Source organism: Typha angustifolia, chromosome 15 (assembly GCF_048772165.1).
Source record: "Typha angustifolia cultivar Huaian chromosome 15, ASM4877216v1, whole genome shotgun sequence".
Classification (NCBI taxonomy): Eukaryota; Viridiplantae; Streptophyta; class Magnoliopsida; order Poales; family Typhaceae; genus Typha; species Typha angustifolia.
This window is the reverse complement of record NC_133253.1, coordinates 6,321,105-6,349,049: the sequence shown is the minus strand read 5'-3', so window position 1 is coordinate 6,349,049 and position 27,945 is coordinate 6,321,105. Positions and strand designations below refer to the sequence as shown.

Here is a 27,945-nt window from a genome sequence, read left to right as displayed (position 1 = left end):
TCCATCTCACCGAACTCACGAGACGATACGAAGAAGAAAGCCCAAAAGACCGTTGGGCTTTGGGCCTCGGCCTGGGCCCACTGAAACCATCTAAACTCGGATATTAAAGTCCACACCGACGGTCCAGATCTCTCCTCATCTCCCGCCGTCTCCGTAACCCAAATTAGAGTCTCGAGTTTCGACACTCTCCTTCTCCCTCACCTTCTCTCGTCTCTCACCTCGCTCCGAGAACGGCAAGAGAAAACCCTAACCATAGCGGCGCACGAGCACCTCCCGGTTCCAGTATGCTCCTCTCTCGACCCCGTCTGCGGTGAGAGTTCCCTCCGCGGCGAGGCCAAGCTCCGGTTCGAGATGCTCAAATCCAAGTGCTCTGACGTATTTCGAAAGCCAGCCGGAATTTGTTCTTCTTACCTTTGACTCGTTAGAAGTTTAGAATTGGGGAATTTTTGATGGTATGGTGGCTTGATTCTTAGGTAGGGTCAACTTGATTGGCGAACGCATTGATTACGAGGGTTATTCGGTTCTCCCGATGGCGATATGGCAGGACACGATCATGGCGAATGCGGCGGCGGAGCCGAAGGCGTTTTATCCCGGTCAGATAAGGTTTTGGAACGTCTACCTATTGGTATTTATATAAAGGTAATATTATCTTTTACAGAAGTTGTCCTTTCATAATTATGAAATTTATGATCGTTATTTGGAGATGGATGAGCATGTTTCTGTTTACAGGATATTGATTTGAATGGGTTCACTATTTATTTGTGGGTGAGATTAGGTTCTTTACTAATCACTAAGCTGATGATTCTTCTTTTTTCTTGTTGTAATTCGGACTGTGGGATGGTTAACTTAATTGTTTATATTAGTGAGGATGGTGGTCGTTGTGAAAATATATTGCTATTTTTAAAGTTAATTCATTTAGTAACCTATTAATGTGAGCATTCTCGTGACAATTAGTGTGGTAATTAGCAGAGAACTATACTTAATATGAAAATTTAATAAGACATTGAAGATGTAAATTTCAGGCATAACATCATGTACCCACCAAGTTGGCTACCAAGGCAATGAATGTGCCAGCAACTCTTTGATCATGACTGTCTAGAGTAAACAAGGTTTCTATTAACATTTAGTATAGTAACAAGTGACTCATCTGCTGCAGATATAAAGAATTCTATGAATGCAAAGTCAAACGGAATAGATCTTGGTGTGGCACTAGGTCTTGATGTTCTTGTCAGTGAAACTGTTCCTAAGGCACCATTTACTTATTAGTGCTCTTTTGCGTTTGTCCAGTGCCCTTCTAGCATATTCTCTAAGAAGGAAAGTGTTTCCATATTATGTTTCCTCCATGAGTTTTTTTCACACATGTTTCTTTCTTTGATTTAGGAACTTGACCATGCAGCTTGACAGCAGTTCTTTGTGCAGCCACCATCGTTATCATGGCTGTCTTCAATGTGAATTTCCCGAAGGTTGATTTCTCATGACAACTCTTTCCATTATGATGTTTTATGTCATATATTATCCTTGCATTCCTTAATCAGAATTGGTTAGAAAGGCTTTGTTATTGAATTTTTCATAGCCTATCCTTGTTGAATCTAATTAAGAAGTGTTACAGTTCATTACTATATTAGATTGTTTGTGTTGCCTGCATTGAGCAAGGTAGGACACATTAATTTATGACTTCTAAATTCTAGTCATCCTTACAGAAGGTGAGCTAGTTGAGTATATCACTAAATTGGCTTTCTTGTATTTTGGGAAATGAATCTTTGTTTAGAACTGAAATTGCCTCATAGAGCCACTCGCCCACACCTTTTGTTGCCACTAGTTTGTTATGAGTATTGCATCTTTTGGCTGGTATACTGCCATTGGCTCCAACCACCACGACCTTACCTCATCCCTGATTGTCTTATTATCTTATAGTTGTTCATCAAAACCATTGCCATGTTGCTGCACTCTATTGGTACTTCTTTTCTCCCTAAAATGGGAATGTCTACATATATCAACTAGTTCCTTGAAACCTGTGCTTGTACCATGAATGAATATCATTTAGGACATGCTCTTGTATATGGTTCATTCTACCATTGTCACATGCCTTTATACACAGGCTTAGAAGCGCTTCTTTCTGCTTATTGTTGTTATTCTATGCTTATAGAAGGAGAAAGTTGATGACCTATACAAAGAATTATATTCGCAAAAGGTAATTAAATCACAGAAAAAATTTCTCATTGGCCTCATTTTATTTATTTTTGCAGAAAGAAATTGCACAACTTACATGTGAATGTTAATGCCATATTGGAACACAATCAGGAGGCATGGACCAGGTATGTATTTCCATCTAATGATTGCGATCAGTATTTTCAACTATTTAGATACAGGGAAAAACCTTGGTGTCTTCGAGTTATGATATCTGTGTCAATATGAGTATAGCGCCTCAATGCTGATTATATCCATCTTATAGGCAGCTATTTCCTTTGGCATGAAACTCTCCTATAAACCTACATTGCTAGTTAACTATTCTCTTGATAAACTTGCATGTTTTGTTCATCATGTTACATGATCTCCTTGTTAAGAAATGTTAAGTTGCAACTTTTGGTACTTTATCATTGATGTAAAAGCACTTGTATATCTTTATGATATTAACCTTCTTAGAAAGATCTTATCCTTCTCAATTATTGAATTTATCATTAGATATTGGTCATTTATAGTTGTGGGTGATACTTCTCATATGAACTATTTGGATTGGATCGCAGTCGAAAACTTGGCTTGGGCTGCAGGTTAGTTGCAGCCCACTAAGTTACCATATGGACTAGGATGTGGGTTGCATTAAAGCCCAACCCACACATATCTCTTCTTCATTAAAGGAAAAAGGGCAACTGAAGGAGAAAAGAGAAGCTCGATGGCAAAGGAGGAGGTTGTCGGCAATATCTGCCAGCTTTGGTCCAAATTGGCGACTCTAAAACATTCTACACGATTAAGGCAGGCCACACTATGTGGAGGGAGGTCGGTCGAGGTGGCCAATGGTGATTGGGCTCTACTCCAAGGCTGACAGCCATGGAGATCATATCTTTGACGATCTGACCCACGAGGGCTCCCATTAACGGCATTGACAGATCCCTCACAAGGGGAGCAATTCATTTGGAAAATTGGACATCGTAAAAGTCGACGCTGGCAGTCACGATCATGACTGAAAAAGCTTAACGGGAGACTACATGTCATAGTCTCTTGCAACGACTTAGAACTTGCAAAGGACACTAATGGCATGAAGTAACCGAGGCCAAGTTCCTCGGACTGATGCAGCAATGATATGAGGTCGTCAACCGACAAAGCCCAAGATACAAAACAGTAATAACATGCTATAGTCGTAATAAGGAGAAAAATTGACCTTGAGAGGTGAAAGAGGACTCACCGATGGATCTCGGGGTGTTCTCTGTTGTTTCGGCAATGCTCAAATGATGCTCCAATGGCTGATTCCGACAGCGAATCCTTCGGTGAGATAAGGAAAAAGAGAAGAAGAAACAGGAAGATGGTGAAGGTGGCATGGGGAGAAGAGGATTTGCTAGAGTTTTATGGAGAGGAAAGAGATTAGGATTCACTCGTGATCTCCCCGGCTATTTTGCCGGTGATTTTGCAAGCCACTCCCCACTCCTCGTGACGGTTATGAGTAGAAGGAGAACAATGGCAAGACAACTATTACAGTAGTGACTCAATACGACTATGCAATTTGCAAAGAGCCAAGACAATATGCCACTTAATGCGTTGAGAGTTACTGTGCATAATCATGACTAGTTATATTTTTAGAACATCTTGAATGAGCAACCCTGTATATGTACACTTAATGTTATATCTTGCAATAACCGGTCCTAAAACCAGATAAAAGAGGGTTGGATAAGCTTCCCAACCAACGTAAAACTTCTGTTTAGAAAACTATGAAAATAAGTCATTGAATGTTCTTGCCATGGGTAACCCAATAGATCACTGATTTCTTTTCTTTGCATGTTGTCCCTATTTCCAGCAGAGGATCAACACAAGAAATATATTGCAGATTATTTACCAAAATGTGTAAGGGCAGTTAAAAAAAATCTTTTGCAGTGACGAAGACAAGCTAAGAAAACTTGGTGATCTCATGAATGGGAGTCACTATAGTTGTAGTGAATCACTTGTCTGATTGTGATCAAGACAACCACCTTCCATATTATTCACTAGTCAATCACTTGTCTGCTTGTAAGCTAAAATTATATCAAGTTTCCATTCATTTTGTTGTAGACTGCAATTCTTATCTATGCAACTTTATAACAAAAGATCATCCACTAAAACTTGGTTTATTGCTGTACTACAATTGAGCTATTTCTTTTAATGTATTTGTCTCTCAACTAATTCTTGACATAGTTTTTTCTTCTTCTTGTAATCAAGGTCAGTTATGCTAAGGTCAGTTTTTTATTGGCTTCCATAATTTGTAGGCATGGGAATGTGAACAAGTTATGGAATAAATTCTATAGGCTAACACATATATATATATATATATATATATATATATATATATATATATATATAGTTATATACACAAGTCTCAGTTGAAGGACAGAAAAAGAATATGTAGTTCACTTGCAAGAGAACCCATCCCCGTCACAGGTCTCTTTGTCTAGTCTTAAAGTCTGAATATATTGGGTGATCATTCAAATCGAGAAGTTATATATCATTGTCTTGTATTTTGGTAACATGGACCCTATGGCTTTGTCCACTCCATCTATATGCTTTAGAGACAATATCTTAGTCATCAGCTACTCAAATCTCTAAAGGTCCAATGTGTTACATTAATTTTATCCAATTAGATATCATTTTACAATTCCTTTCCTTTTACGATGCTCATTACGCAGATGTGCTTATTGACAATTTTTGCTTTCGCAGGGGTTGTTCTACCAGTGAAGGATTGAGAAAGAGTACCATCAACAGGGATGACCTTGATCTTTATATGTATTTGCCTCCTGGCCATCAAGTGGTGCAGCAATATTCAAGTTTTAGATCTTATCTGTACTTCTATTCTTGAGTTCCTGTGTTGATGCACTGTAATGAGTTGATCATTGATCTGCTCTTCACACAGGCAACAAAAGATTGCAGCTATAAACCCTTTTCCTAATTCATAGAATGTGAACTGCCTACAGCTCCTTTTTTTAAAACTTTTTTTTAATAACAGAAGCAATTCTTAGCAGAATGGAAGATATAAGATTGCCAGGTTGAAAAAAATACTTTCACCAATTTACCAGTAACTGAGGATGATACTGTTTACTTTACTTGGCCTGTGAGTCCTAATTTCCTTTGAATTAATGATATGGTAAACAGAAAAGAGTAGTTCTTAGGCTCTTCAAACTTCTTCTTGGGGGACTTATATTAAAATAGACTCCTTTTTTGTCCCTCCAGGAAAAGAAAGAATAAGTGCACATAACAACGGGCCCATTGGGATAAGCCCATAACTTTTGGTACACCAAGGGACCCATTTGGATAAAACCAATCCTAATCGATTAGGAAAAAGGCAAGAAAATATATAAAGAGGAATTGAAATATTCCAGTGGTTGGCTGCGAATCTTCCTGTACATTTGTTTCATTTTTCGATAGAATTTAGAAATCTTTGTGCACATTTGTTCGGGCGTACCAGGTTAGCGTTAATCACGGAGTTTTTCTTTTTCCTTTTCTTTTACCAAACTAGCCCCCCCCCCCAATTTATTCTTCTTTTATATTCTACTACACTTCAAAACTTAATTGTAGAATTAAGTATGCTTTGTCACGTCATCAAAACAGCCGATTGGACGACTTTCAAATGTAAGACATTGGAGTAAAACTTGCTAAATATCAGGAGATATTTTTTTTAGGTATATGTCGCTTTTTAGTCTATTAATTTATATTCAAAAGGTTACTGAATTGAAAAATGATTTATATAAAAATTTCTTCGCTGACAAATTTAGTTTCTTACTAATATTTAAAATTTTATATAAGTTACTATATCGATCAGCGATTTTATAACTCATGTAGTATCGTATTTAAATTTAAAATAATTAGACTGTGTTATAAAAAAGTTTGACAAACTTAAAATAATCAATTAATCAAACAGGACCTTCTAATATATTTAAAGCTTTAATACGAGATTAGATGAGTTTTATCGGATAAGTAAAACATATAATACTTAGCGTACACTTAGTGACATTTAAAATTTTCACATTAGTTGTTTAATTTATTTAAAAATTTAAAAACTAGATATAAATTAGATAAAGCGCAAACCCTCTCTCTTATGATATAAAAATAGTTAGGCCTCATTAACCTTTTAGCTAATAGAGATAGCTATACAATCTAAGCTTTTTAAGTCATCTTATCATGCATGAAGCCATTGCTATTAGATACCGCACAGCCGAACTGCAGGGCTTTCCTGAACTCCGGATGCAGGGCTTTCATGACACCTAAGTTCCTTCCAGCCAATAGCCAATCAAGATCTGAAAAGTATACCGTATGCAGCAGATCCCTACACTCTAAGTGGCACGAAATCTCATTTGGACGGTCCAGATTAAAGAGATGTGTGCCGGATCACTTTAATACATCCAAGTGTAGATGACCAATTAATCTCTCTCTCTCTCTCTCTCTCTCTCTCCGACACCAACGCCATTGAAATCCCTTTTAATTCCCTTTTAACTAGCATGTTCTTGTCTCTCTTCTCCGCTTAATTTTTCACGCCCCTCAATGACCTTTGGATACTTTCTTTCAAAACCCTAACCCGATCCCATTCTTCCTTTATCCGATTCCTCTCTCTCTCTCTATCTCGGGGTGGGCGAGAAGCTCATGACGCCATCTGTCTCAAATCTGACGCTTAGTCTCTTTGGACATGATGGCGAGCGCTTCCCCATTATTTTTAGCGTTAAAAGTTGAGAGCTTTTGATTTATGCTCTTCGTTTCATGGCATTTGGGCATTTGGCGTTACTTGGGTATCGTTGTTGAGGTTTTTTTTTTTTTTTTTTTTTTTGCCTTCCGTTTTTCCCTTTCCTTTTTCTAGTTCTCTGCTGGATTGGAAAAGGAGAGTTTGGTTTGTAACGGGATTTTAGCTGCATTACGCATTAATAACTTCGTTTGTTCTTCTTTGGATTGATTCTTGTGAAAAAGGTTGCGCTTTTTTTGGCTTATATTGTTTGATTTTTCATCCTACAGGAAGATGATAGTTATGAGCTCTCCATCACTGAATTCGACAGAAGAATGGAGAGTTTGACACTGGGCTCGGCAGAGAGTTAATGCTTTCGCCGAACACTTCTTTCCAAATGATTGCGATGATTTAGGAGATTGGTATTGCGGTTTTAATGGATACAAAGATCTTGAGAGATAGAGATGTGATCGATCTTGAAAGCGGCACCAAGACAATAATAAGTGAGCAGGATGGCTCAAAGGATGCCGCCACTGGCATTGGAGAGGAGAAAACAATGCTAGTTAAGGTTTGGAATGGCTTTACTGGCGAAGATGGTTGCTTGAAGGGCAAAGAGGTGCTACATTCGACTAATTTCACTTCCAGTTCCTCGGAGGATCTCACCAATGGAGAAGCTTTAGTGGAGAGGAGGTTTAAGGGAGAGGAAGGGAAGGTAGAAACCGACAAGCCGAAAAAGAAACGCTTTAAGAAACCTCCAAGACCACCGCGGCCTCCTAACCCTTTGCCTCTGGATGCTGCGGACCAGAAGCTGGTCCATGAGATATCTGAACTCGCAATGTTAAAGCGTGCTAGGATTGAGCGGATGAAAGCACTAAAAAAGATGAAGAATTCCAAGTCAACATCCTCCAATAGCAATTTGTGCGCCTTAATTGTTACCGTTCTCTTTTGCCTTGTGATAATATGGCAAGGTATTGAAGGATCAAGTTTTTGGTGTTTTTCTTTATATTCTTTTAGTTACTAGTTCTCAATTACTGTTTGGTGCCGAACTGCTGATGTCTTCTGGCGAAATTATTTTTTAAGTAATAACCACTCCTTGTTTGCACATGAACTAAGAATCTAAGAGGGAGTAATTTTTTACTTGGATCTATAGTATTAAAAAATGGGAGATTGATTAGAACATTGCACATAGAATTAGGTCATAATTGCTAAGTGGGTAAGTGTTTCTAGTATGTTGTGAAAGGAAAATTTTCTAGGATAGTTATGAGACAGAAAATGCCTTTATATTGACATGTTGGGTACAAAGGAAGAACATATGCAGAATGTTGAATTTTAACAGATGAGAATTGAGATGGATGTGTGGAGTGTGGAATATGGAATATGGGGTATATAGAAAGTATAGATGTACTAGGCACAAGTTAAGGGTAGATTTGTGGGGAAGAAGTGAAAATTGATTAAGATGATTGAATATATCCAGAAGACAACCCATGATAATGTGAACGAGTGATTTTCTTTTTTTCCAAGTGAAGGTAAAGCAGAACTGGCATGAGAGAAAATAGTAATAAAAGACCTGACAGCACTTGATTTGACATAGTTCTTTGGTTGGAGATGAATGGAGGAAAATGATCTATACAACCAACTCCAGATAGTTGTTCTCTGTTATTTACTTGTTTTACTTGTACCACTTCTCTCCGGTGCAATTATAAAAGTTTCAATTGAGCTGTGTCTTGCCTTGATGATATCTTCCTAATATCATGAAGCATCTGCTTCTTTAATTGTCGGCATTCACTTACTTTATAAAGATCATAACTAAGTCTTATAAGGTGCAATGGAACATCTATTTTTGCATAATCATCAGAGGAAAGGTGTATAAGTAGGACTTCTGGGCACTTAGCAAAAAGGTAACTTTAGCAATTGTCATTTTTTTGCTTAGGATGGTGGTCTAATTACCATACTTTATTTGCTGTAGTTGGATTTGCTACATGTTCCAGTGCCCTATTTTTGCAGTTCCTAACCCGACCTAAATGAACTATTACTTATCATCTAGATATATTGATGCATACTAGAATTTTAATATTTTATCAAGCTGCAGTAGCTCAGTTCTTATGCAGATAGTTACCATTTTTCTCTTTTCCTGGTAATGTTTTGTTATCTTATGTCCTATGCGAAAATTTTCGTTGCTGCACTGGTATCGATCACCTTAGGTCTTAATGGTTCCCAGTTCACCTTCTTCCTTCCTGCCATTTCTTTGACTTGGATGAAAATCATTTTATGTAATCAGCTAAACAATGTTAACCAAATCCTTTAGGTGTTATGAAGTACTTAAATTGACCTTTTCCACTTCTACTTTGTTATAGTTATAATGTATACCCACACAGTGTTATTTGACTTGGATGAAAGTCATATCTAATGTATGAACTGGAAAGTGGTCATCAAAGACCAGGTTTTGTGAAGTACTTCATTAATCCCTCAGTACCCACCATCCATACAGTAAGTGTGTGATATACTTAAGTTCCATTACATTCAGTTGTATTGCCATTAATAGTTCCCTTATGATACAATTTTGTGTTCCCTCCAACATTATGTCCATCTTAAAATTCTTTCCGGATAACGTTCCTAGTTGCATATCTTGTAGAGATAATATGTGGAATAGGAAATGGGTCAGTCTCAGTTTTCAGCTAGTCATTGGAAGATAACTCAAATTATATTATACTGAAGAATAATTCATATAAAGCACCTAGCTGCATTTGGTTGAGTCCTTTTAGCTGGTTTGCAAACATCATGTGCCTACCGGGGCAATTGATAAACTGCAGCACGTCAGTCATTAGGTGATTGTACGCCTAGTCTGTCATGTTTGTATTTTAATACCCTTGGTTTTTCCTTGGCAGGAGTTTTTTCGAAGAATACTTCGAGTTTACGCTTTCATGGTTCCCCTGAATCATCAATAGGAACAAATGGTGGACTGATCTCTGTCCAGTTCTACAAGAATGTCTCAACGATAAGCCCTCGTGGTTCTAGCTCTTCCTCTGCAAAGTATGCTGGTTCCTTCTTTCAAAACTTAGCATTTTGTCTGCAATATGCTGATGGTTACTGAAACTTGTAACTCTTGGGTCCTTTAATATGCCCCCCTTCTTGGAAGGGTGAACAAAAGAGAGAAATCCGATTTTGAAATAAATAAATCACTAGTAATCTAAGACACCAAATAAGAGTATATAAAAGGTTTGCCCCTCTTAGAAGCTGTTTACATGGCTTGAAACAATGACAACATTCTTAATCCAGGGGACATTGTGCTTGGAGACTAAGTTGCAGGCATGATATTTGTCACTATTTGGTAACTTAACTGTCTGACTCTGTTATCGAGCGTTGTTTGTGATGCAACTTGCATTAGAATGCTTCCTTCTATTCTTTTGTGGTTATCAGTCTTATCTTTTACTAGTTTCTTGATGTCATATTGTTCTAAACCTCTAACGGCCACTTCACCTATGAAATCATGCTATGATTATGTTACTAACACAATTTGTTGTTGATCTTGCAGCAATATGGAACCAGTACCTGGGGTTGGCGTCAATGGAGAAACAAGCAGAGCGGCAGGATAACCAGGATTTCATGCAAGGAAGGTAGAAGTATTTTGCAGTTTCGTACCACATGGATGTTTCTACTTTCTACCACTCCTTATTTTTCTTCTTCTTCTTCTTCTTCTTTTGGTTGCATAATCCAGTTATGTACATACTGTGAGGTCGTCACGTGTAGTGAGGCATCCATCCCCTGTAATATGACACCATCAGTTTCTGCTGGGAACTTGGAGCTCTTTTGGGCTTCATTTTCTTGGCGTTTTGATGCAGCCATCAAATTTTGAATAATGTATGATAATAAGATATTCAGATTTGTTTGTCTATATCTTTGGCCTACATAGACAACTTTAATTTGTGTTCCTAGTGGGTTATCATCAGTTTTTGGTTGCAGGTGAGTAGGGTTGATATGTGCTCTCTTCTCCCATTTATTTATACAGATGGGGGTGGTTTACTGTTTTATGATTAACATTTGAGACTAAGGCTCTTGTTTGGTGCATGTAAAAACCAATGAACCACCTGCCACTTGGTGGTGGCCATGCCAAAATCTACATCTATTCTAAGATACCAACTTGGTGTGGGCCGTGCCAAATCTGATTAAGATATCAAATTATGCGCATGATATTATTCTGGCAATGTCAAGAGTGCTCCAGATTTTGCAATTTTGTTTAATGTGGGTGTCTGTCCATATCTCCTTTTACAACTAATGCAGCAGGAATTCTCTGTAGCTGGGGTTTTCAACTAGTAGTTTATCGCAATATACAGCTCCCTTCTAGCCCATCTCTGGTACATGATGTTGCTCCAGTTTGATCTTCTATTATTTTTGAGATCTGGATTTCATTTAATTTTTTTGTTTTTTCAAGTTTTTGACCTGTTAATGCTACAATATTTTTTCCTGATAAGAAAGAAAGGTATTATATTATCACAAAAAGGGTGCAAAAAACATATCAAGTATCAGAAACGAATGCTAAGAATAAAGTTTATTGCAATCGAGAAAATACTAGATATTAAGATATTTGAAGAAATAAGCTGCAGAAATTGTGTATGTTCTCCATATGCAGACCATATTCCTATCTGCAAGGCATCTCATCCAAATCCTGAGAACAGAATTGGAAGTTTTTAGACCTTGGGATCAAATCCTTTGTTCCTGGAACAATATCATATCCCATCTCTGCCAACTTTGCACCAGAATGTTTTAAGGTTTCTGATCTTAAGCATGGGTCTTTTGCATACATAAAAGAGAGCAAGAGGCCAAAACCATACTGTTCTTGAGAATAGATTAGAGGCTACTTACATGAGTACTGAGTACCAGAGTACCCTTCTTTCCTAGAACACAGGCTGAATATTTTGATTGTAAAACTAAGTTAAACTATTAGTAATAATTTCTTACCAGATATCGAAGCTTGTTCTGTCCAAGAAATTGCTCGACTTCGACCTAAGATTGATCTAAGCCCGACCTGAAATCGCTTAATTCTAGATCGAGCTAAGCCTAACCTGTTGCCCCAGCTAGCATTGAAGACTAAGAACCTAGCTCGAGCCAGCCTGAATCCGAGCAGAGCTGTGTTTATAGAGCTCTTCTTCCATACCCTCAAATCAGAAGAATTGTTAGGCATGAAAGAAATATCAAACATGAGATTACATTAGTTAGATTTACATATGCAATTTGGAAGAGGTATGTAAGTTTTTCCCATGTCTATAAACTTATTTAGAGTTTTCGAGTATTTTAAGCCTGCCAAACTTTTTTAATCAGTGTTGAATTCAACTTGAAATTTAACCACAAGACTAGGTGAATTGTAAAACCCTTAAATTTTTACATAAATTATTGAATTTAAAAAGTGACTTATATTTAGAAGTCGTTATCCGGTTTAATGACTTATACCAAAAGTTCTCTTCTAAAACTTAGTAGTTTATTTAATAATTCTTAATTTTCTACATAAATTGTTGAATTGAAAAATAATTTATACTTAAAAGTCGATGTTTGATTCAATAGTTTTGTAATTCACTAAGTTACGTATATAAATTTTAAAATGTATTAGACACGTAAAAGAAATAATAGGGCTCACTAATTAGTAGTATGGATTCACAGAGAAATATGCAGACTGATCCTGTGAATTGGGGTGTTAACCTGATTTATATTTCGAGCCGAGCTTAACCTAAAATTTAAAAAATATAATATTTATTAATATTATATAAATATATTTATAATATTTAGATATTTTATTCGGCTCCTATTTCTATCTTACCCTAAGTGGCTAAGTCTAAAAATATTCTACCTCACAAACCTAATTCATCACAAGGCACCTCCTTTTCCTCCAAGCCGCCGCCTTCTGAGCTGAGCTGAGCCTGAATCCAAAGCCGGCTAAAAATTAATTTCTAGCCTGCTCGCTGCTGTAAACGCCTAACTGTGATCGAGATCGATCATCACTCGTCCGAGTATCTGATTTTGAGTGCGATTATAACCAACGCGCTTCGGCAAATCTCTGCTTACTGCTCTCAAAACCCTCTCTGTCTCGGGGATTCGCTTCGCTTCCTTTTTCATCTCTTTAGCACTTTTAACTTAAGAGGCAGGGTTCCAAAACGATTACAGCAGCTCCTCCTCCTCCTCCTCCTCGAACTCTATCACACGCACGATCGACTCCCAATCCAATGGAAGCAGCCGCCGCTTCTTCTCTGATATTTTCGCGCACTCCTCGCCCACCTCCCGTTCCCTCCTCACCGAGCCGCGTTATACCGCAGCAAGCTCTAATCTTTGGCACAACCTCCAAGTTTTCTCCCATTAATTTAGTTTGCAAAGCTTCTGCAGTAGCGTCTATCGATGAGGTAACCATCGCCGTGATTGCCTGTGAGGAATTTATACGAGCGGTTGCTCTTCTCTTCTTAAGTTGCAAGCTTTAAATCTTTAGTAACTGTTTTGGCCTCTGTATTCTGTCAAAATTGGAACTTTGGTGAAATTTCTGGGGTTTTTATTAGTCTTATGGGGATTTATTATATTCTAGATGGAGAAGAGCCGTGTCGAAGAGAAGATTTTGGATTCACAGTCCTTTAGCTTGATGGCTTTGTCGCCGTTGGATGGCCGATACGTTAAGAAGGTCGAGGATCTGAGACCATTCTTTAGCGAGTATGGTCTAATCCGATACAGAGTTGTGGTAGAGGTTGGTTTTTCTTACTCTAACTAGATTTGCTTTCTCACCATCTTATGCTGTTGCTCTTATTTGTCTACATTGCAGCTTAATGATGAAACCTGGTTTATGACCATCAACATAATCATTTTCCTCTATGAATCAACTGGGCTTCTCAAATGCTCATTTGACATGTTCTTTGCGCATTCCAGAGATTTACATCTTAGTTGGAACTATAATTAAGACTATTATACAGATGGCGGCAATAATGGTCATATGTACTTTCCATAGTGGTATTACTGCTGTACTTGGTCAGAAAAAATAGTTTATTTTGTATCGATAAGCTGATCAACTTAAAGATAAAGTTACATTATTTGTAATAAGGTATTATTACCTTTTCCATGTTGAACGTTTTATGCCTATGTAGACATGCTTATACATATGCAGCTACGCTTTCTATTGTTATTGGCAGCATTGGCATGAGACATTAAATGATTTGTAAGATTTGCTGCGATGGCCGGTGGATGATTCCTATTGTGGCCAGGTAGAGATTTGTATACTGACAGGGGATAGATTCCTTGTAGGTCAAATGGCTGCTGAAACTTTCTCAAATTCCTGAAATAAAAGAGGTTCCAAACTTTGGCAAAGATGCAGAGTCTTTCCTGGAGAGGGTTATGCATGATTTCTGTATAGATGATGCGCTGGAAGTGAAAAAAATTGAGAAAGTGACTAACCATGATGTCAAAGCTGTTGAGTACTTCTTGAAACAGAGATGCAAATGCTGTCCAGAAATTGAAAAGGTTAATATTTTGACCTTTTGTGTTTTTAATAATAAGCGTATCAGTATCTTTATGACAATTATTTTGGTTTTCCATCATTTTGCTTTGACAATTATTTATTGTTTGACAAAGCTAGTGTCCTTTCAGGTACTTGAGTTTTTTCATTTTGCATGTACCTCGGAGGATATTAACAATTTGGCACATGCATTAGCTCTGAAAGAAGCACTCAATGCTGTTGTATTTCCTGCCATGATTGACCTGTGCAAAGCAATAAGCAGCCTTGCTAAGGAAAATGCACATATCCCAATGTTGTCTCGAACTCATGGACAGGTATTTGAACTGTTTAGAACTGAGCATTCTTTATATCACCTAAATAGGTTGTGTTGATCCTCTATTTGAATTATGGTGTTTCTTGTAAAATTATTAGAAGCTTTTTCTGATTTTTTCTCTATCTTCCAACAGTCCAACTTAACTTAAAATTGAGGCTAACAGATGGTATAACATCATAGCACCAATTTATGTCATCTGCTAAAGTTTCTTAGACTTGAACATCAGATTCAAGCTAAATCTTTGAATAATCTAGTTTCCTGTCAAGTTTGCAATGCCTTGGTTATCTTTTGAAGATTTCCATATCTTTGAACTCTAACAAATGCATCCAGAGGAGTTTTTCTGGGATAAAAGTACGTTAATGAGCATAAAATATTATCTTTGCAGTCTCCATTAGCTGACATACTTTTCTTTTCCGTGACTTTTTTTTTCCCCATGAATTCATGATAGTAGTGGCATTTTTTATTGCACTTGCAATTCTGCATGACATCTATGCATATGTTCTAATTTGTGTAGTGGCAGCAGAAGTTTTTTTTTTTTCCTTTTGAGTTCTTAAATCAACTTTATTCTGTTGTCCTGGTTATCATCCATTGTATGCTAATTTTCAAATTAGACAACCAGTTCCTAAGTTTGACTTTCCATTGAGACAGATCTGTGCAATATATGTTTAGTCTAAAAGAGTAAATAATCATAATGAACCATTTTCTATGAACTTGTCCATTGGCTCTATTGGCTTTGACTTTCTATTTCTTGTGTTGTTAACAACTGGGACTTACTAATGTTAGCTAATCCTTAATTTGTATCCAAATTCATTTGTTGATCTTTTTCCTTCCACACTATGTAGCCAGCTTCACCTACTACTTTGGGAAAAGAAATGGCAAATTTTGTTGCCAGACTAAATGACCAAGGGAAAACTTTTAGTGAAATCAGGATCTTGGGGAAGTTTGCTGGTGCTGTTGGAAACTATAATGCTCATAAGATTGCATATCCTGATGTCAACTGGCCAGATATTGCAGCAGAATTTGTGAAATCATTGGGAGTAGAATTCAACCCCTATGTGACACAGGTACTTGTTTAACATAATTTAACTAGATATTCTGCTTCATGGTGTTGACCTGTCTACATTAGAAAGATGATTGATGAAGATTTTCATTTTTCAGTCGACTTAAAAGAGAACTGGTGATTCTTAAAACAGAAAATAAAATATATTTAAGATATTATTTTTTTTCAAGATATCATTCCTCAAGAAAAATACAAGTTCCACATTCTATTTTATTATTTATCTTATTTTTTGACTTTCCGACCTGCACTATGTCTTAGTTAGTAGGTCTCCTAATTTTTATTATTTTAGTTCTTACACATATTATATTGAAAGATTAATCGAGCCTAATCTTCAATATGGTCATATAATTGTTTTAGTTATAATTCTTATTTAGCTCATCATTTCTGCTCTGCAGATTGAACCTCATGACTATATATCAAAACTTTTCAATACCATCACTCAGTTCAACAACATCTTGATTGATTTTGACAGAGACATATGGAGCTACATTTCATTAGGCTATTTTAAGCAGGTATTCTTTTTTCCTTTGATGAAAAAAATGAAAAGCTAAGCCACTTTTTTTTTCCTTCTATAATACCAATTATCTCAAATGATTTTTCTTTAACCATAACTAGCAATGTTAGACTTCATTTTGTTTCCAATTAGTACATAGAAGAACTTTCGTGACTTCTCCTTGCAGATAACAAAGGCGGGTGAGATAGGATCCTCTACTATGCCTCACAAAGTCAATCCTATCGATTTTGAAAACAGTGAGGGTAATTTATGCTTGGCTAATGCTGTTTTATCTGCCCTTAGCATGAAGCTGCCCATATCACGGATGCAGGTACTTGTTATATACTATCTGTCCTGGTATTGCGGTTTTGTTTTCTGACTAGCCAGAAGAAGCAGCACACAGTTACTATGTGAGCTATTGTGTACCATGAGATTAGGATCTCAAGTCTTGAATTTATTTTGATGCTATGCCAGTCGTAGTAGGGCTCAACATAAGGTTTACATTTTTCTCCTCTTTGGTAACTGTAAGATATATAGTGATGCAATTCTATTTTTCTTGATTAACAGCGTGATCTCACTGATTCAACTGTTTTAAGAAATTTGGGCATTGGACTTGGATACTCGCTTCTGGCTTATAGAAGTGCAATACAAGGAATTAGTAAGCTGCAGGTAAACCACTGAACTGCACTCAACTGGAAAATTTAGGCCACCAGTAAGGTTTAAGTAGTCTTCCTAGCAAATTTTGTTAATTTATGTGCTTGCTATTTTACTTATCATTTCTGTCAACATAGTAAAGGGTATTGTCATGCTTCTCACGCATAAGCTTGTGAGTTATTCAGAGCTGATTATTATGTTATGCTTTCCATATTGAACATCAATAAGTTGAGAAACGTTGTAAGTTTCTCAGGGGTGTATGAAAATGATGGTAATAACCCACACCATGGAGCCTACTCATCTGATCTCCATTACCCCAAAATTCTCTTATGTTTATCATTTGGAACAGATCTCAACATTTAAAGTTTTTGTTCTTTCTTTGGCCTAGTTTTCAGCTAAAAACATGAAAGACTGTCACATAAAGTGCATTCTCATTTTATAAATGAAGCACACAGAGATACATGATTATACATTCCAATATATCAAAAGGTGGTCACGGGTTGTGGCCGGTCACCCCATCACTAATGTCTAGGCGAAAGGCACCTAAGGCAGTCTAGCATTTTTATATATAAATTTAGAAATAACTATATATGATAAAGACTAATATAACATATAATTATATATAAAGTCTTTAATAGTCCACTACACCAAAATTATTAAAAATATAAGTACTAATATGTTTCAAAAAAAAAAAAACATGGTGGGAGATTAATTTTTGTTAGTCTTATGAGGATTAGATGCACCTCCTTCACTTTTATTACATCCCATGTGTCTAGCATGTGAGATTTTTGGAGATACGTGGTGTTGTCCATCTAACATGTGAGATTTTTGGAGATAAGTGGTGGTGTCCATCTAGCATGTGAGATTTTTAGAGATAAGTGATTTAGCAAGAGAAGGAAGGCAATGGAAAACATTGAAGTGGATCTTTGGTCCACATCGCCACATGAGCTCGACCTCTACGACGGTTGCATGAGCTTGACCTCAACGATGTCACACGAGCTGGAGATCTTTGCCGCCACCACTATTGAGAGAAGAGAGCAACGAGAGGGAGGGATCAAGAGATGAGAGGATTTAGGGCACAATGAGTTTTTTTTTTTCTTTTAACTAATGCATGGCCTGGTTGCACCCAAACCATTTCCGCCAACCTGCAACTCATAATTTCAGCCAGTTAGGCCCACAAAGTGCCAAATCGGCTCACCAAAGCCTGATTATATGGTTCGGCCACATTTGGACGCTTAGTGTGTTGGCTGGGTGGTCGGTTTGCTGCTTCGCCAAGGTAGCCGCCAAAACTGCTTTTTAATACACTGATACATTTTTACTATTTAAATTGATGCTACAAGTTGTTCCTGAACATATCCTAAGCGTAGAAAGGCTATCGTAGTCAAAATATTTTATCATTAATTTGTTTTCTTTTACTTGAAATGAAGGGAAAGTTCAATTCACAACCTATCTTTTAGCAATATTATGTTCAATCTCCACAAATTAAGCACAAAAAACATAAAGTTGATCCTCTAGACAGACTTTAGCCTAAGATTGACCTATTCAATATTAGTAATTAGCAAAATGCTCTCACCTTATGTAAGGCAAGTAATACTGTAGCATAGACTACCCCAATAAGGTATTTTCAGCGATCAAGTCAAATTAATTTTAAGCAAACTAAAGATACCATTATCGATGCCCCAATCAGTTGGAACCAAGGTTTTTTTTTTATATTAAATTTGGAAAAAAAGTCAACATAAGGGATCAATTTCTAGACAGTAAACTTTAAGCAGGAAACTTAATATATTTAAAAGGTATGGTGGATGCAGTTGAGATTTCTCTTAAATGAATTAAAATTGTGTTAGAAAAATTGATTTAGTACTTGTTTATTTGGTCCTCTAGTATTGTACAAATTTTCTAGCAGCTCTAGCAGCAAAGCAAAAAATTGTTCAATTTTCATGGAAATACAAATACTGTGAGGGAGAGGGTGCCTATCTGAAGCATATTGATATTTCCATAAATAACATGAGTTACAAAACTCTACTAATTACCGGTTATTGTGTCTGAAATTTATCATGTCCTACAGCATCCATATATTGGCCAGCCATATAATAATCTTCCAAGAATTAGGTGGAATATGCTTTGCTAACTTATAAATTCTTGCATGATGCAGTTAAATCTAATGGGGCATTGTGACCTCTATGGAAACATTTCCTATGGTAAATTTCTGGTTTACATTTTGTTGAATTAACTGTGAGTTCTGCAGGTGAATGAATCTCGTCTCTGTGAAGATTTAGAGCAAACATGGGAGGTCCTTGCCGAACCAATACAAACAGTATGTTTCGTAGCTTGTTTTTCTTCATTCATCCTATAACCAATCTCTTACATGGTGTTTTTGATATCCTGGTGTCTGTCATCTAAGTTTTTGATGAAAAGATAAAGTTCTTACAAGTTAACTCATAATTGTTCACTCAACATTGCTTATTTTGCCAATGGCATGATAAAATTGTAAGGCCTAAATATACCTATTTGTTAATACTCTTTGTTCATCTACCCATATCTTAACAGATTATGCTGATTGAGTCACGGACATCATCTTGCAAAATTTACTTCTCAAAATCTCAAGGAGAACATATTAATTTGTAGCCTTCTTGGTCTCATAAGCACATAGTTAAACACTTTTCAGTCTCATAAACACACAGATAGACTACATCTTACTAGGTTGTGTATGATAAATAAGAATATTGAACTTGACTAAGATACAAAACGTGATTTTGGAATGATATGGATTTAGTGTATTATAATTAACTCATAGTTCTCAAGATAAATAATTCATTCAATCAGAAAACTCGTGCCCCATGGATATAGAACTGCATCTAAGAATGTAAGGAATTTAGTCTGTAAAGCTGGTTTCAAAGGGCGTTGTGCCCCAATCATCCCCATGCTCACTTTCTACCAGTCACCCTTCTCACTATTCATATCCACCAGCTTCATTTTAATTCTTATAAATATAGAATTATTAGGTTGCTGTCAGAAACTCAGGGAAGAATGGGAGAATAATGGAATTGAACAGATTGTGACATCTATGTACATGAAGCCAGACAGCTTAAGAAGCACTAGAGACACTATTGAAAGACAAGTTTTGAAAGAATGTGTCTTCTTCATCAATGCAGTCATCTGCAAAAGCTTCAAGGAACAAGTTAGGAAATTACCTATTTTTTCCTACTGAAGTTGATTCCATTGGAACCCCTTTTCACAGAAAACATGTTCTATTAGCAAAATTGTGTTTATTTCTTCACATAGTTTAGATGTACCAACTGTAATAAGGTCAAATGCTTCTATTAACACCTCCTTGACCAGGTGGGAACTCCCATGAGTGACAAAAATGACTAATTGGGTTATGGTAGTTTCTGTCATAAATTAGAGTAAGCAAATGCTGATAGCTGTGGGGGGGAGAAACAATGTTGTTGCTTCTATTGTGCTGTTATGTTTGATTTCTATGTATTTATTTGTGCCCTTTTCTTGTGTTAGGTTATGCGAAGATATGCAGTTCCTGAACCATATGAAAAGCTGAAGGAGTTGACAAGAGGACGAGCCGTCACGAAGGAAAGCATAAAGCAGTTTATTGAAGATCTGGATTTGCCCGAGGAACCAAGGTCCATTCTTTTGAATCTGACTCCCCATTCTTATATAGGGGAGGCGGAGAATTTGGCTAAATCCATAGATAATGATGTGGATTTAACCTCTGGGTTCAGAATTCAATAAAGCCTAGTCTGATGGTTCTACAGTCATGGACTGCACTGCACCATCACTGCTCCGTCACCAAATCTCAGCCATTCTCTGCAAATATAGGCAGATAAATGAGGTTAGGGTAGATGATTGACATCCACCAAACTTTTTTTTCCCATATTGCAACAGAATTTAATTTCTATATTTATATTGTTGTAATATTTATACTGATGAAATGCAATTCACCAAATCTCTGATGTCACTTTGTCACAGTTCTCATAACATATGCTGGGCAATAACATAGTATTCTGTAGCATATAATCGTGTGGGTGATATTGTTCTTCATTTAATTATGGAAACTTGGAGTATAGCATTGATCTGTTTTATTTGTCGTTCACTGTGGAATTGTTGAAAGTGATTATGGATAAGGAAGGATCTATGTTCTACCCTCAAGGCATCAGCAGTCTTCACAGCCTCTATCCTCCATTGAGTAGTATGTATTGGTAGCTTTGCAAATTAAAAGATCATTTTTTAATTATTAGAATGTCCTTCAGGTGCTCTTTCTCAAAGGTGAAAAGGAGGAGAGGAACTGTAAGTGAGTTCCAACTGCTACATCGATAAACTTTTTAAGGCAAAAGAAGAAGAAGAGGAAGAACAGAAAAAAGAAAAAGAAAAAGAAATATATAAGACTTTGGTGAGCATAACACAGCCAAATAAAATTTGAAAAAAGTTACTGTATTCTCTTCTAAACATCTATATAGTTGTCGGTCAAGACAGACAGCTAAAATTAGTCAAGAGAATTGGTTTTAAATCTGAGTTATAAGATTAGACTGTAATGTAATACATGTGAACAGTTCTGTATATCTGACTTGTTACAGAACAAATGCAATGAGTTCGATACAAAAGCTCACTACTTGCAATTAAATCTCTCACGTTACAATCACTAACGAGAAGCTTGTTCTAAACAATTTGCAGCAAAACTTTCAGAGAGAAATGAAACTTTTCTTTGCACAAAATTCGATCATAATTGTCTTCCTTTCCCCTACTGTTCCATCACCAGCATTCCTTACATTATTCTTTCATCTCAATTATCAATAACTATTGAACTGCTTGGTCTTTGTCATCAGTTGCAACAATGACTGACTTCAGCCATCGTGACAAGTTGATCAAAAATGGGGTATAAACAAAATAACAAGTACTTGTCCAACTGATTAGCCCCTGAAAACAGAGAAAACATGATACTTTTGCTACAGTCCTCAATGCTAGAAGTTTGAGAGGTCATTCAGAGACATGGATAATTTACCTCACCAAAGAGTTGAACATCAGCATTTGGGTAATTCCAGAGGTGAAATGTTCTGCAAGAATTAGTTTTGACTATGAAATGAAAAAAGGAGAATAGATGAAAGTTAAGCATGAAAGGAAAGAGAACTAAAAAAAATTATGTCACAATTATCTTTTGATGACATTACAGCCGAAATTTTTTTCTGTTTTACAACTAGGTCTTATTTACAAGCCTTTCACGATAAAAGATCTAGGTAAGATATAAACACTTTAGTTTCAATTTGTTTGGCTTGAAGAGTGAACAATGTCATTTAAAAGTAAAGAGTTCGAATGCATTTCCAATGAGAAATAGGCATTACTTGATCAATGGGGTCTCAGCAAGAGGACAGCCAACACCAACAAAGCAGGCCAAAACAAAGCATAGCCATGTGCCATCCAGGAACAACCATATGAACTCTGCTAACCCAAACAAGATATAGGCTTCTATGTTACTGGGGACACCAGCTTTGTACATTTCAGCACTCAATTCAATGAACAATGCTAGAGCTCTGATAGCAAAGTCAGAAACAAATTGGATTAGTGACTGCTGAATTTCTGAGCAGCAAAACTTAAGGAGAGTTGGACTCAGATGACAAACATCAGAGATAGTGCTGCTTTGTCAAGGCTTCCTGAAGCCTTTGATTTAGGAGGGATCCTCTCATCCAAAAAGAGTTGCAGTAATCCCAAAGTGCAGTAGAATGCTCCAAGAAGTGGAGGAACCTGTCAAATGATCTGAGTTAGATTAGGCACCAAAGAGATTTTTTTTTTTTGGTGTGTGTGTGTGTGCATGCAGATCACCATATGCGTTTCAGTCTTATAACACAACACTTCTCTGCAAATTGACAAATGAGCTCTCTTTTTTCATATATATTTGCAAAAAAATAAATCATCAGTATGTAATGTCCAAAAAGATTGAATAGAATTTTTAGCGAAGGAAAAGTAGATGGGAATATTACCAAGATGTTGGTGTGAAGAGGGCCAATATCAATGGCTCCATTTTGGTAAACCTGAAGATTTACCCTTGAATGCAGTCCATCTAGAAGAGGACCCAAGAAGAAGCCTGACCCAAAAAGGGACAGAGAAATGGAAGGCCAGGTGTCCCTGAGGGTTTTCCTACCCTCCTTCCTCAGGCTGCATGTGGTCTTGGACACAGAGCAATAGGACTTAGAATGAGGAAGACGGCTGAATGGAAAAGAGACAAGGACCAAGACTGAATGGGCTTGCATTTTTTTTTTTATCGCTCTTCTTTATATCTAGAAAGCTCAATCATCTCATAAAGCATGAGAAGGGCTCCATGGCAGAAAAAGGTGGAGGTGTAATTGTGTAAACAAAGAAACAAGCCCCATGGCATGATAAGATCTGGAGGTTGTGGTTTGTTTTCCCTCAAAAATATCTTGGACTATGGGATTGGGACCACAATGCTTCTTCCTCATGAACCGTGACAAACGAGCCACATTAAATTAAAGAAATCATTTGGGTCAACTAAAAACTCAGATTATCTTCTCACTTGGGTTAGTCTTACAAAATTTCTCCCAAGAAGTCAAAGCTTTTCATAATATCATGGTTGCTCTATACTGTTCTGGAAAATACCATAATCAATCTATTAAGGATTACTCTATATCAAAACTTTTCAAAATGGATACTCCTACAATCTCACAAGCAGAGGTATAGTAATTGAATCCATAAAACAGATAAAACAATTTCGAGTTCCTAAGAAGAAGAGGAAACAAATGTTAAAGAAAAAAAATTATCAGATTTAAATGCTTTCAACTTTTCATGTTGAAATATGAAACTGACCTCGTTTTGACCTTGCTGAAGGAACTTGAATCAGATGATTTATAAAGAATTCAGCAATGCAACAGTGGCAATACTATCTACTCAAATAATGTCACTGCTTCCAAATTCTCATAAAACACAAGACTTTCCAATGGATGGCTAGGCCGACAGAATGTGCATCAATTCGTCTTCTTAAAGTCAAGTAACGGAGAAAGTAAAATCTCATGCCTGAGGGTTCTCCCTCTTACCCGCAAGCTTAATTCCTTGAGACATCAACTCTTCACCTCCTGTACTGAATCTTTTTCCTCTACCAATTGCAAGCAAGGTAAGAAATAGTGATATGATCATACGATTATTTCACTGCTTCTAAATCCTTATATATTTCAGATACATTTCCAGCTTCATGCATATGCTCAATCAGACTATCCAACACCTCAACAGCTAAACCAACACAAGAATTGCTCCTGTCACCAGCTACAAAACTGCATACCTTATCCCCCAGCTCAATCCAACTCGTTCCTGCCTCTTTCTTACTATCCATCCCTCTCATCAGCTTTCTTGTCGCTGCAAACTGACCCCATTCATTGTCAGCAGCATATATATTTGAAAGTACAAGATAAGTCTTTGCACTTCCTTTTGGTTTCAATTCCACCATCTTCTGAGCTGCCAAGCTACCCAATTCCGCATTCTTGTGCATCTTGCAAGCTCCAAGCAGAGCTCCCCAAATAGATTCATCAGGTTCAAAGGGCATGCTCTGTATAACCTCAAATGCCTCTATGAGCCTTCCTGCACGTCCTAGAAGATCGACGACACATCCATAGACCTCCCAATTAGGCTGCACACTGTACTTGGTAGTCATCAAATTAAAGTACCTCCAGCCTTCTTCTACTAGACCTGCATGGCTACAAGCACTTATAAGCCCCACAAACACGACATAGTCAAGTCGAATACTTCCATCAACCATCTCATTGAAAAGCTGCATTGCCTCATAGCCAAGTCCATTCATCCCATAACCGATCATCATCGACGTCCACGAAAGTAGATCCCTACAAGACATTGCACTAAATATCTTCTCCGAATCAGCTACACTTCCACACTTGCAATACATATCTATAAGAGCATTGCATATCTGAAGATTCTCTCCAAAGCCTCTACATACTATAGCTCCGTGGACTTGCTGCCCACATCTCAGGACTGCAAGCTTAGCGCAAGATGCCACAATGCTGGTATAGGTGAAGCAATTTGATTTCACATTCCTCGAACTCATCTCAAGGAACAGCTGGAGGGCCTCGCAGGAACTGTACCGGTCTAGCCCAGATATCATGGTATTCCAAGTGATCAAGTCTCTTCGAGGCATTTCAGTGAAGTATCTCTTACCGTCTTCAATGCTCATGCATCTGCAATACATGTCAACCAAAGAATTGGCAACAGGGAGGTTGGAGTCAAACCCGCATTTCAGTGACATCGAATGGAGTAGCCGACCAAGCATTAAACTTCTCATCAAAGAACACGCGCTGATAGCAATAGAACATGCAAATGGACTCAGCTCAGTGCCATCCTGCTTCACAAAAGATTGAACGCATCATAAATGTCAAGATTATGGATTCTCTTTGATTATGGAGATTAAAAGACCACACCTGCAACATTCTTCTAAACATCTGAATTCCCATGTCCCCCTGGCCCAACCGGGTGTAACCGGCGATCATGGTAGTCCACGACACGGCAGACCTCTCCTGCAATCGGTCGAACAGCGCGCGTGCATCAGCCATGCCATCGCCGCACGATGCATACGCATCGAGGAGCGAATTCTCAACGTACGGCGCCGTGTCGACGCCCCGCCGCACAGCCACGGCGTGCGCCACGCCGCAGCCAGCGCGCCACCGTGGCCCCCGGCATGCCGTTAATACGCTAGAAATTGTGAAGGCGTTTGGACCCACGCCGGCGTCCATCATGCGGCGGAAGATTCCCCACGCGTCCTCGTGCCGGTGACTGGACGCGTAGCCGGATATCATGGCCGTCCACGAGACCACGTCTCGGTCGGGCATTTGATCGAACAGCTTGCGTGCGAGGGAGTGTGAGCCCTGCTCGCAGAGGAATTTGATGAATCTGGTGGCTTGGACAGGGGACATGGCTGCGGTGGGTTTGGTGGGCCTGGGCATTATGTTGGGCTTGTGAAGACCCATAGTGGGCTCTTGGGCTAATCTGGGATACTCTCCTTATGATCACATTATTATTCTTTTAAAAGGAACTAAATTATATATGGGACAACCCAACCCTCTGATTGATGTAGTAGAAATAAATTACGCAGATATAATAAATAATAAATTTGGGACATCTCAATACCAAAAAGAAGAAAAAAAAAGGCCTCTTTTCTATTAAAATCTTTTAGTGTAACCAAATGTCATCCACACTCCATATTATGTTCTCACTCCAAGTTCCAAAGTCAAAGTCCGGTAACCACCCCGGGTCAGCATACCCGCCCGGACTTCCAATAAACTGATCTGCCTGGATCCCCTCGCCGCCGCTAGCGTCACCTCCAGCCGGCGACGACGCCTCGGTCGCCGAACTGTCGGCGCTCGGATTCACCAGCCCGGTCTCTCCGCCCGAAGCTGCTGCCCGGATCTTCTCGAGGAGCCGCGGCATCCACAGGTAACGCATCAAGTCTTGGAACTGCTTGCTGTCGACGTCGCAGCGGAGCTGCTTCGCTTGCTTCTGCACTCGAGTCCTCCAGTAGTTCTTTATCTCGTTGTCGGTCCTCCCTGGCAGGTACTTCGCTATCTTGGACCACCTGTTGCATGATGTGATGTGATATTGGCGGATTCTTTCTTTTGGAAGAGTTGATCGAGGTGGTATTTGTAACTAAGATTTGCTCACCGGTTGCCCCACCGGGAGTGGAGCTCGAGGATGAGGAGCTGCTCCTCCGGTGTGATGTTACCGCGGCGGACGTCGGGTCGGAGATAGTTGAGCCACCGGAGCCGGCAGCTCTTGCCGGTTCGCCGGAGACCTATTATGACATGACGAGGACATTCTACGTGAAAATAATAATAATAATAATAATAATAATAATAATAATAATAATAATAATAATAATAATACACGAGAAGATAGTGAGTGTTATGATCGTGCTACTTAGTATGGCATTTAACTTGTTACTGTTCCACATACATGCATATATATACATATGTATATATGCACGAGCACTAATGGTCTTATTAGTCAAGTCTTACCTTCATTTCTTAAGAGGTAAAAGTATGGATGTGATCATTCAAAATACTAATTTTCTCTTGCTTAGAGAACAATCCACAAGGAAGTAGAAGATCTGATACCTGCAGAGCGAGCAAGGGAGTTCCAGCGGCCGTCGCCGTGATCGGCGATATAATTCATCAATAAGAGGTCTTCTTCAACAGTCCATGGCCCTCTTCTCAAATCTATATCTTCCTCACTTGGTACTGGTGTCGTTGCAGAGCTAAAGGATGTCCTTACTTTGGCCTCTACTTCATTTCCTCTCCATGTCTCCATTTTATAATCTGTAACTTTGTATCTTGGAGAAGTATAAGCTAAAGAGGAAGTACTGAATGAGAAGAGTTAAGAGTAAAGCTTTTATAGAGGGCATGAAGAGAGAAAGAAAGGGAAACAAAAGAGAGACATGTGAGGGAGCACGCCGCAATGTGTTAGCTCAAACTTCCAAAAGCACAAGTTGAAGGAGTACTTCTGTCTAACAATTATATTAAAAAAAAATAAAGAAAAAAGCTTTTTAATTGCTTGGAGTTGGATGTCTATTCCTTTATAAGTAGTTTAATATGCAAGTGGGGAACATACAAGACTAAAGAAGTACGAACAAAAAATCATCTAAGTTATGGGTAGGGGGCAATTAAGCACCAAATTAAGTTTCCAAGATGCTAAAATTTCTGCAAAGCAAGTGAAGGCTGAGATAGATGGACTCTATGATTGATCATAATGGAAGTGGCATGAGAGATCTCGTTGTTTTATATTTTTCAAATTACTAGTACGTATCTGGTGACAAAGTGATCGATCACACACTTGATTATCACTGCATTCATTTTGGAATCTTGCATATTAGTTTCTTCCCTTTTAAAGGAAATAAAGAAGGCATATTCCATCACTATGGCGATTTTAAAGCCTACTTTGATGTTACTTTGGATATAAAAAATTCTTCTGTCAACACTGCACTCTTAAGAATCACCTTAATTTATACATGGAATCAAGGAATATTGAGGGTCCTATTTTTATT

The 27,945-nt window shown here is 37.9% G+C and overlaps 5 protein-coding genes and 1 long non-coding RNA gene across 12 annotated transcripts; 3 read left to right on the top strand and 3 right to left on the bottom strand.

The window, feature by feature from the left end:
• The first annotated feature begins 39 nt into the window (after positions 1–39).
• Positions 40–5,158, top strand: LOC140778831 (uncharacterized). 2 transcript variants are annotated; one of them, XR_012107250.1, is made up of 5 exons: positions 40–375; positions 474–639; positions 1,381–1,463; positions 2,247–2,315; positions 4,900–5,158. It is a non-coding gene; the product is annotated as an uncharacterized lncRNA (long non-coding RNA). The 2 variants fall into 2 exon arrangements; XR_012107249.1 differs by having other exon boundaries at positions 40–639.
• A 1,309-nt stretch (positions 5,159–6,467) lies between these two features.
• Positions 6,468–10,822, top strand: LOC140779518 (uncharacterized). Of its 6 annotated transcripts, XM_073124614.1 has the most exons (5): positions 6,589–6,959; positions 7,180–7,857; positions 9,775–9,919; positions 10,422–10,503; positions 10,605–10,819. In XM_073124614.1, the coding sequence occupies exons 2-4, from the start codon at positions 7,326–7,328 to the stop codon at positions 10,480–10,482; spliced, it is 738 nt and encodes a 245-aa protein (XP_072980715.1). In that variant the 5' UTR covers positions 6,589–6,959; positions 7,180–7,325; the 3' UTR covers positions 10,483–10,503; positions 10,605–10,819. The 6 variants fall into 6 exon arrangements, with proteins under 6 accessions (XP_072980714.1, XP_072980716.1, XP_072980715.1 ...); XM_073124613.1 differs by lacking the exon at positions 6,589–6,959 and adding an exon at positions 6,468–6,487 and having other exon boundaries at positions 10,422–10,816; XM_073124615.1 differs by lacking the exon at positions 9,775–9,919 and having other exon boundaries at positions 6,586–6,959; positions 10,605–10,822.
• Positions 10,823–12,859: 2,037 nt separating this feature from the next.
• LOC140778979 (uncharacterized) lies at positions 12,860–20,859 on the top strand. The gene is made up of 10 exons (XM_073123904.1): positions 12,860–13,275; positions 13,452–13,607; positions 14,159–14,374; positions 14,501–14,683; positions 15,525–15,746; positions 16,138–16,254; positions 16,423–16,566; positions 16,803–16,904; positions 19,135–19,203; positions 20,400–20,859. The coding sequence occupies exons 1-10, from the start codon at positions 13,102–13,104 to the stop codon at positions 20,631–20,633; spliced, it is 1,617 nt and encodes a 538-aa protein (XP_072980005.1). The 5' UTR covers positions 12,860–13,101; the 3' UTR covers positions 20,634–20,859.
• A 622-nt stretch (positions 20,860–21,481) lies between these two features.
• Positions 21,482–23,263, bottom strand: LOC140776934 (uncharacterized). Its single transcript, XM_073120789.1, has 5 exons — positions 22,874–23,263; positions 22,516–22,637; positions 22,238–22,426; positions 21,901–21,952; positions 21,482–21,815 (listed from the first exon to the last, which is right to left on the bottom strand). The coding sequence occupies exons 1-5, from the start codon at positions 23,141–23,143 to the stop codon at positions 21,696–21,698; spliced, it is 753 nt and encodes a 250-aa protein (XP_072976890.1). The 5' UTR covers positions 23,144–23,263; the 3' UTR covers positions 21,482–21,695.
• Positions 22,516–25,958, bottom strand: LOC140776933 (putative pentatricopeptide repeat-containing protein At1g56570). The gene is made up of 3 exons (XM_073120788.1): positions 25,331–25,958; positions 23,715–25,251; positions 22,516–22,637 (listed from the first exon to the last, which is right to left on the bottom strand). Exons 1-2 carry the CDS (start codon positions 25,874–25,876, stop codon positions 24,046–24,048), a joined length of 1,752 nt encoding a protein of 583 aa, XP_072976889.1. The 5' UTR covers positions 25,877–25,958; the 3' UTR covers positions 22,516–22,637; positions 23,715–24,045.
• A 106-nt stretch (positions 25,959–26,064) lies between these two features.
• LOC140779022 (transcription factor MYB2-like) lies at positions 26,065–27,306 on the bottom strand. Its single transcript, XM_073123962.1, has 3 exons — positions 27,020–27,306; positions 26,568–26,697; positions 26,065–26,481 (listed from the first exon to the last, which is right to left on the bottom strand). Exons 1-3 carry the CDS (start codon positions 27,210–27,212, stop codon positions 26,079–26,081), a joined length of 726 nt encoding a protein of 241 aa, XP_072980063.1. The 5' UTR covers positions 27,213–27,306; the 3' UTR covers positions 26,065–26,078.
• Positions 27,307–27,945: the final 639 nt, after the last annotated feature.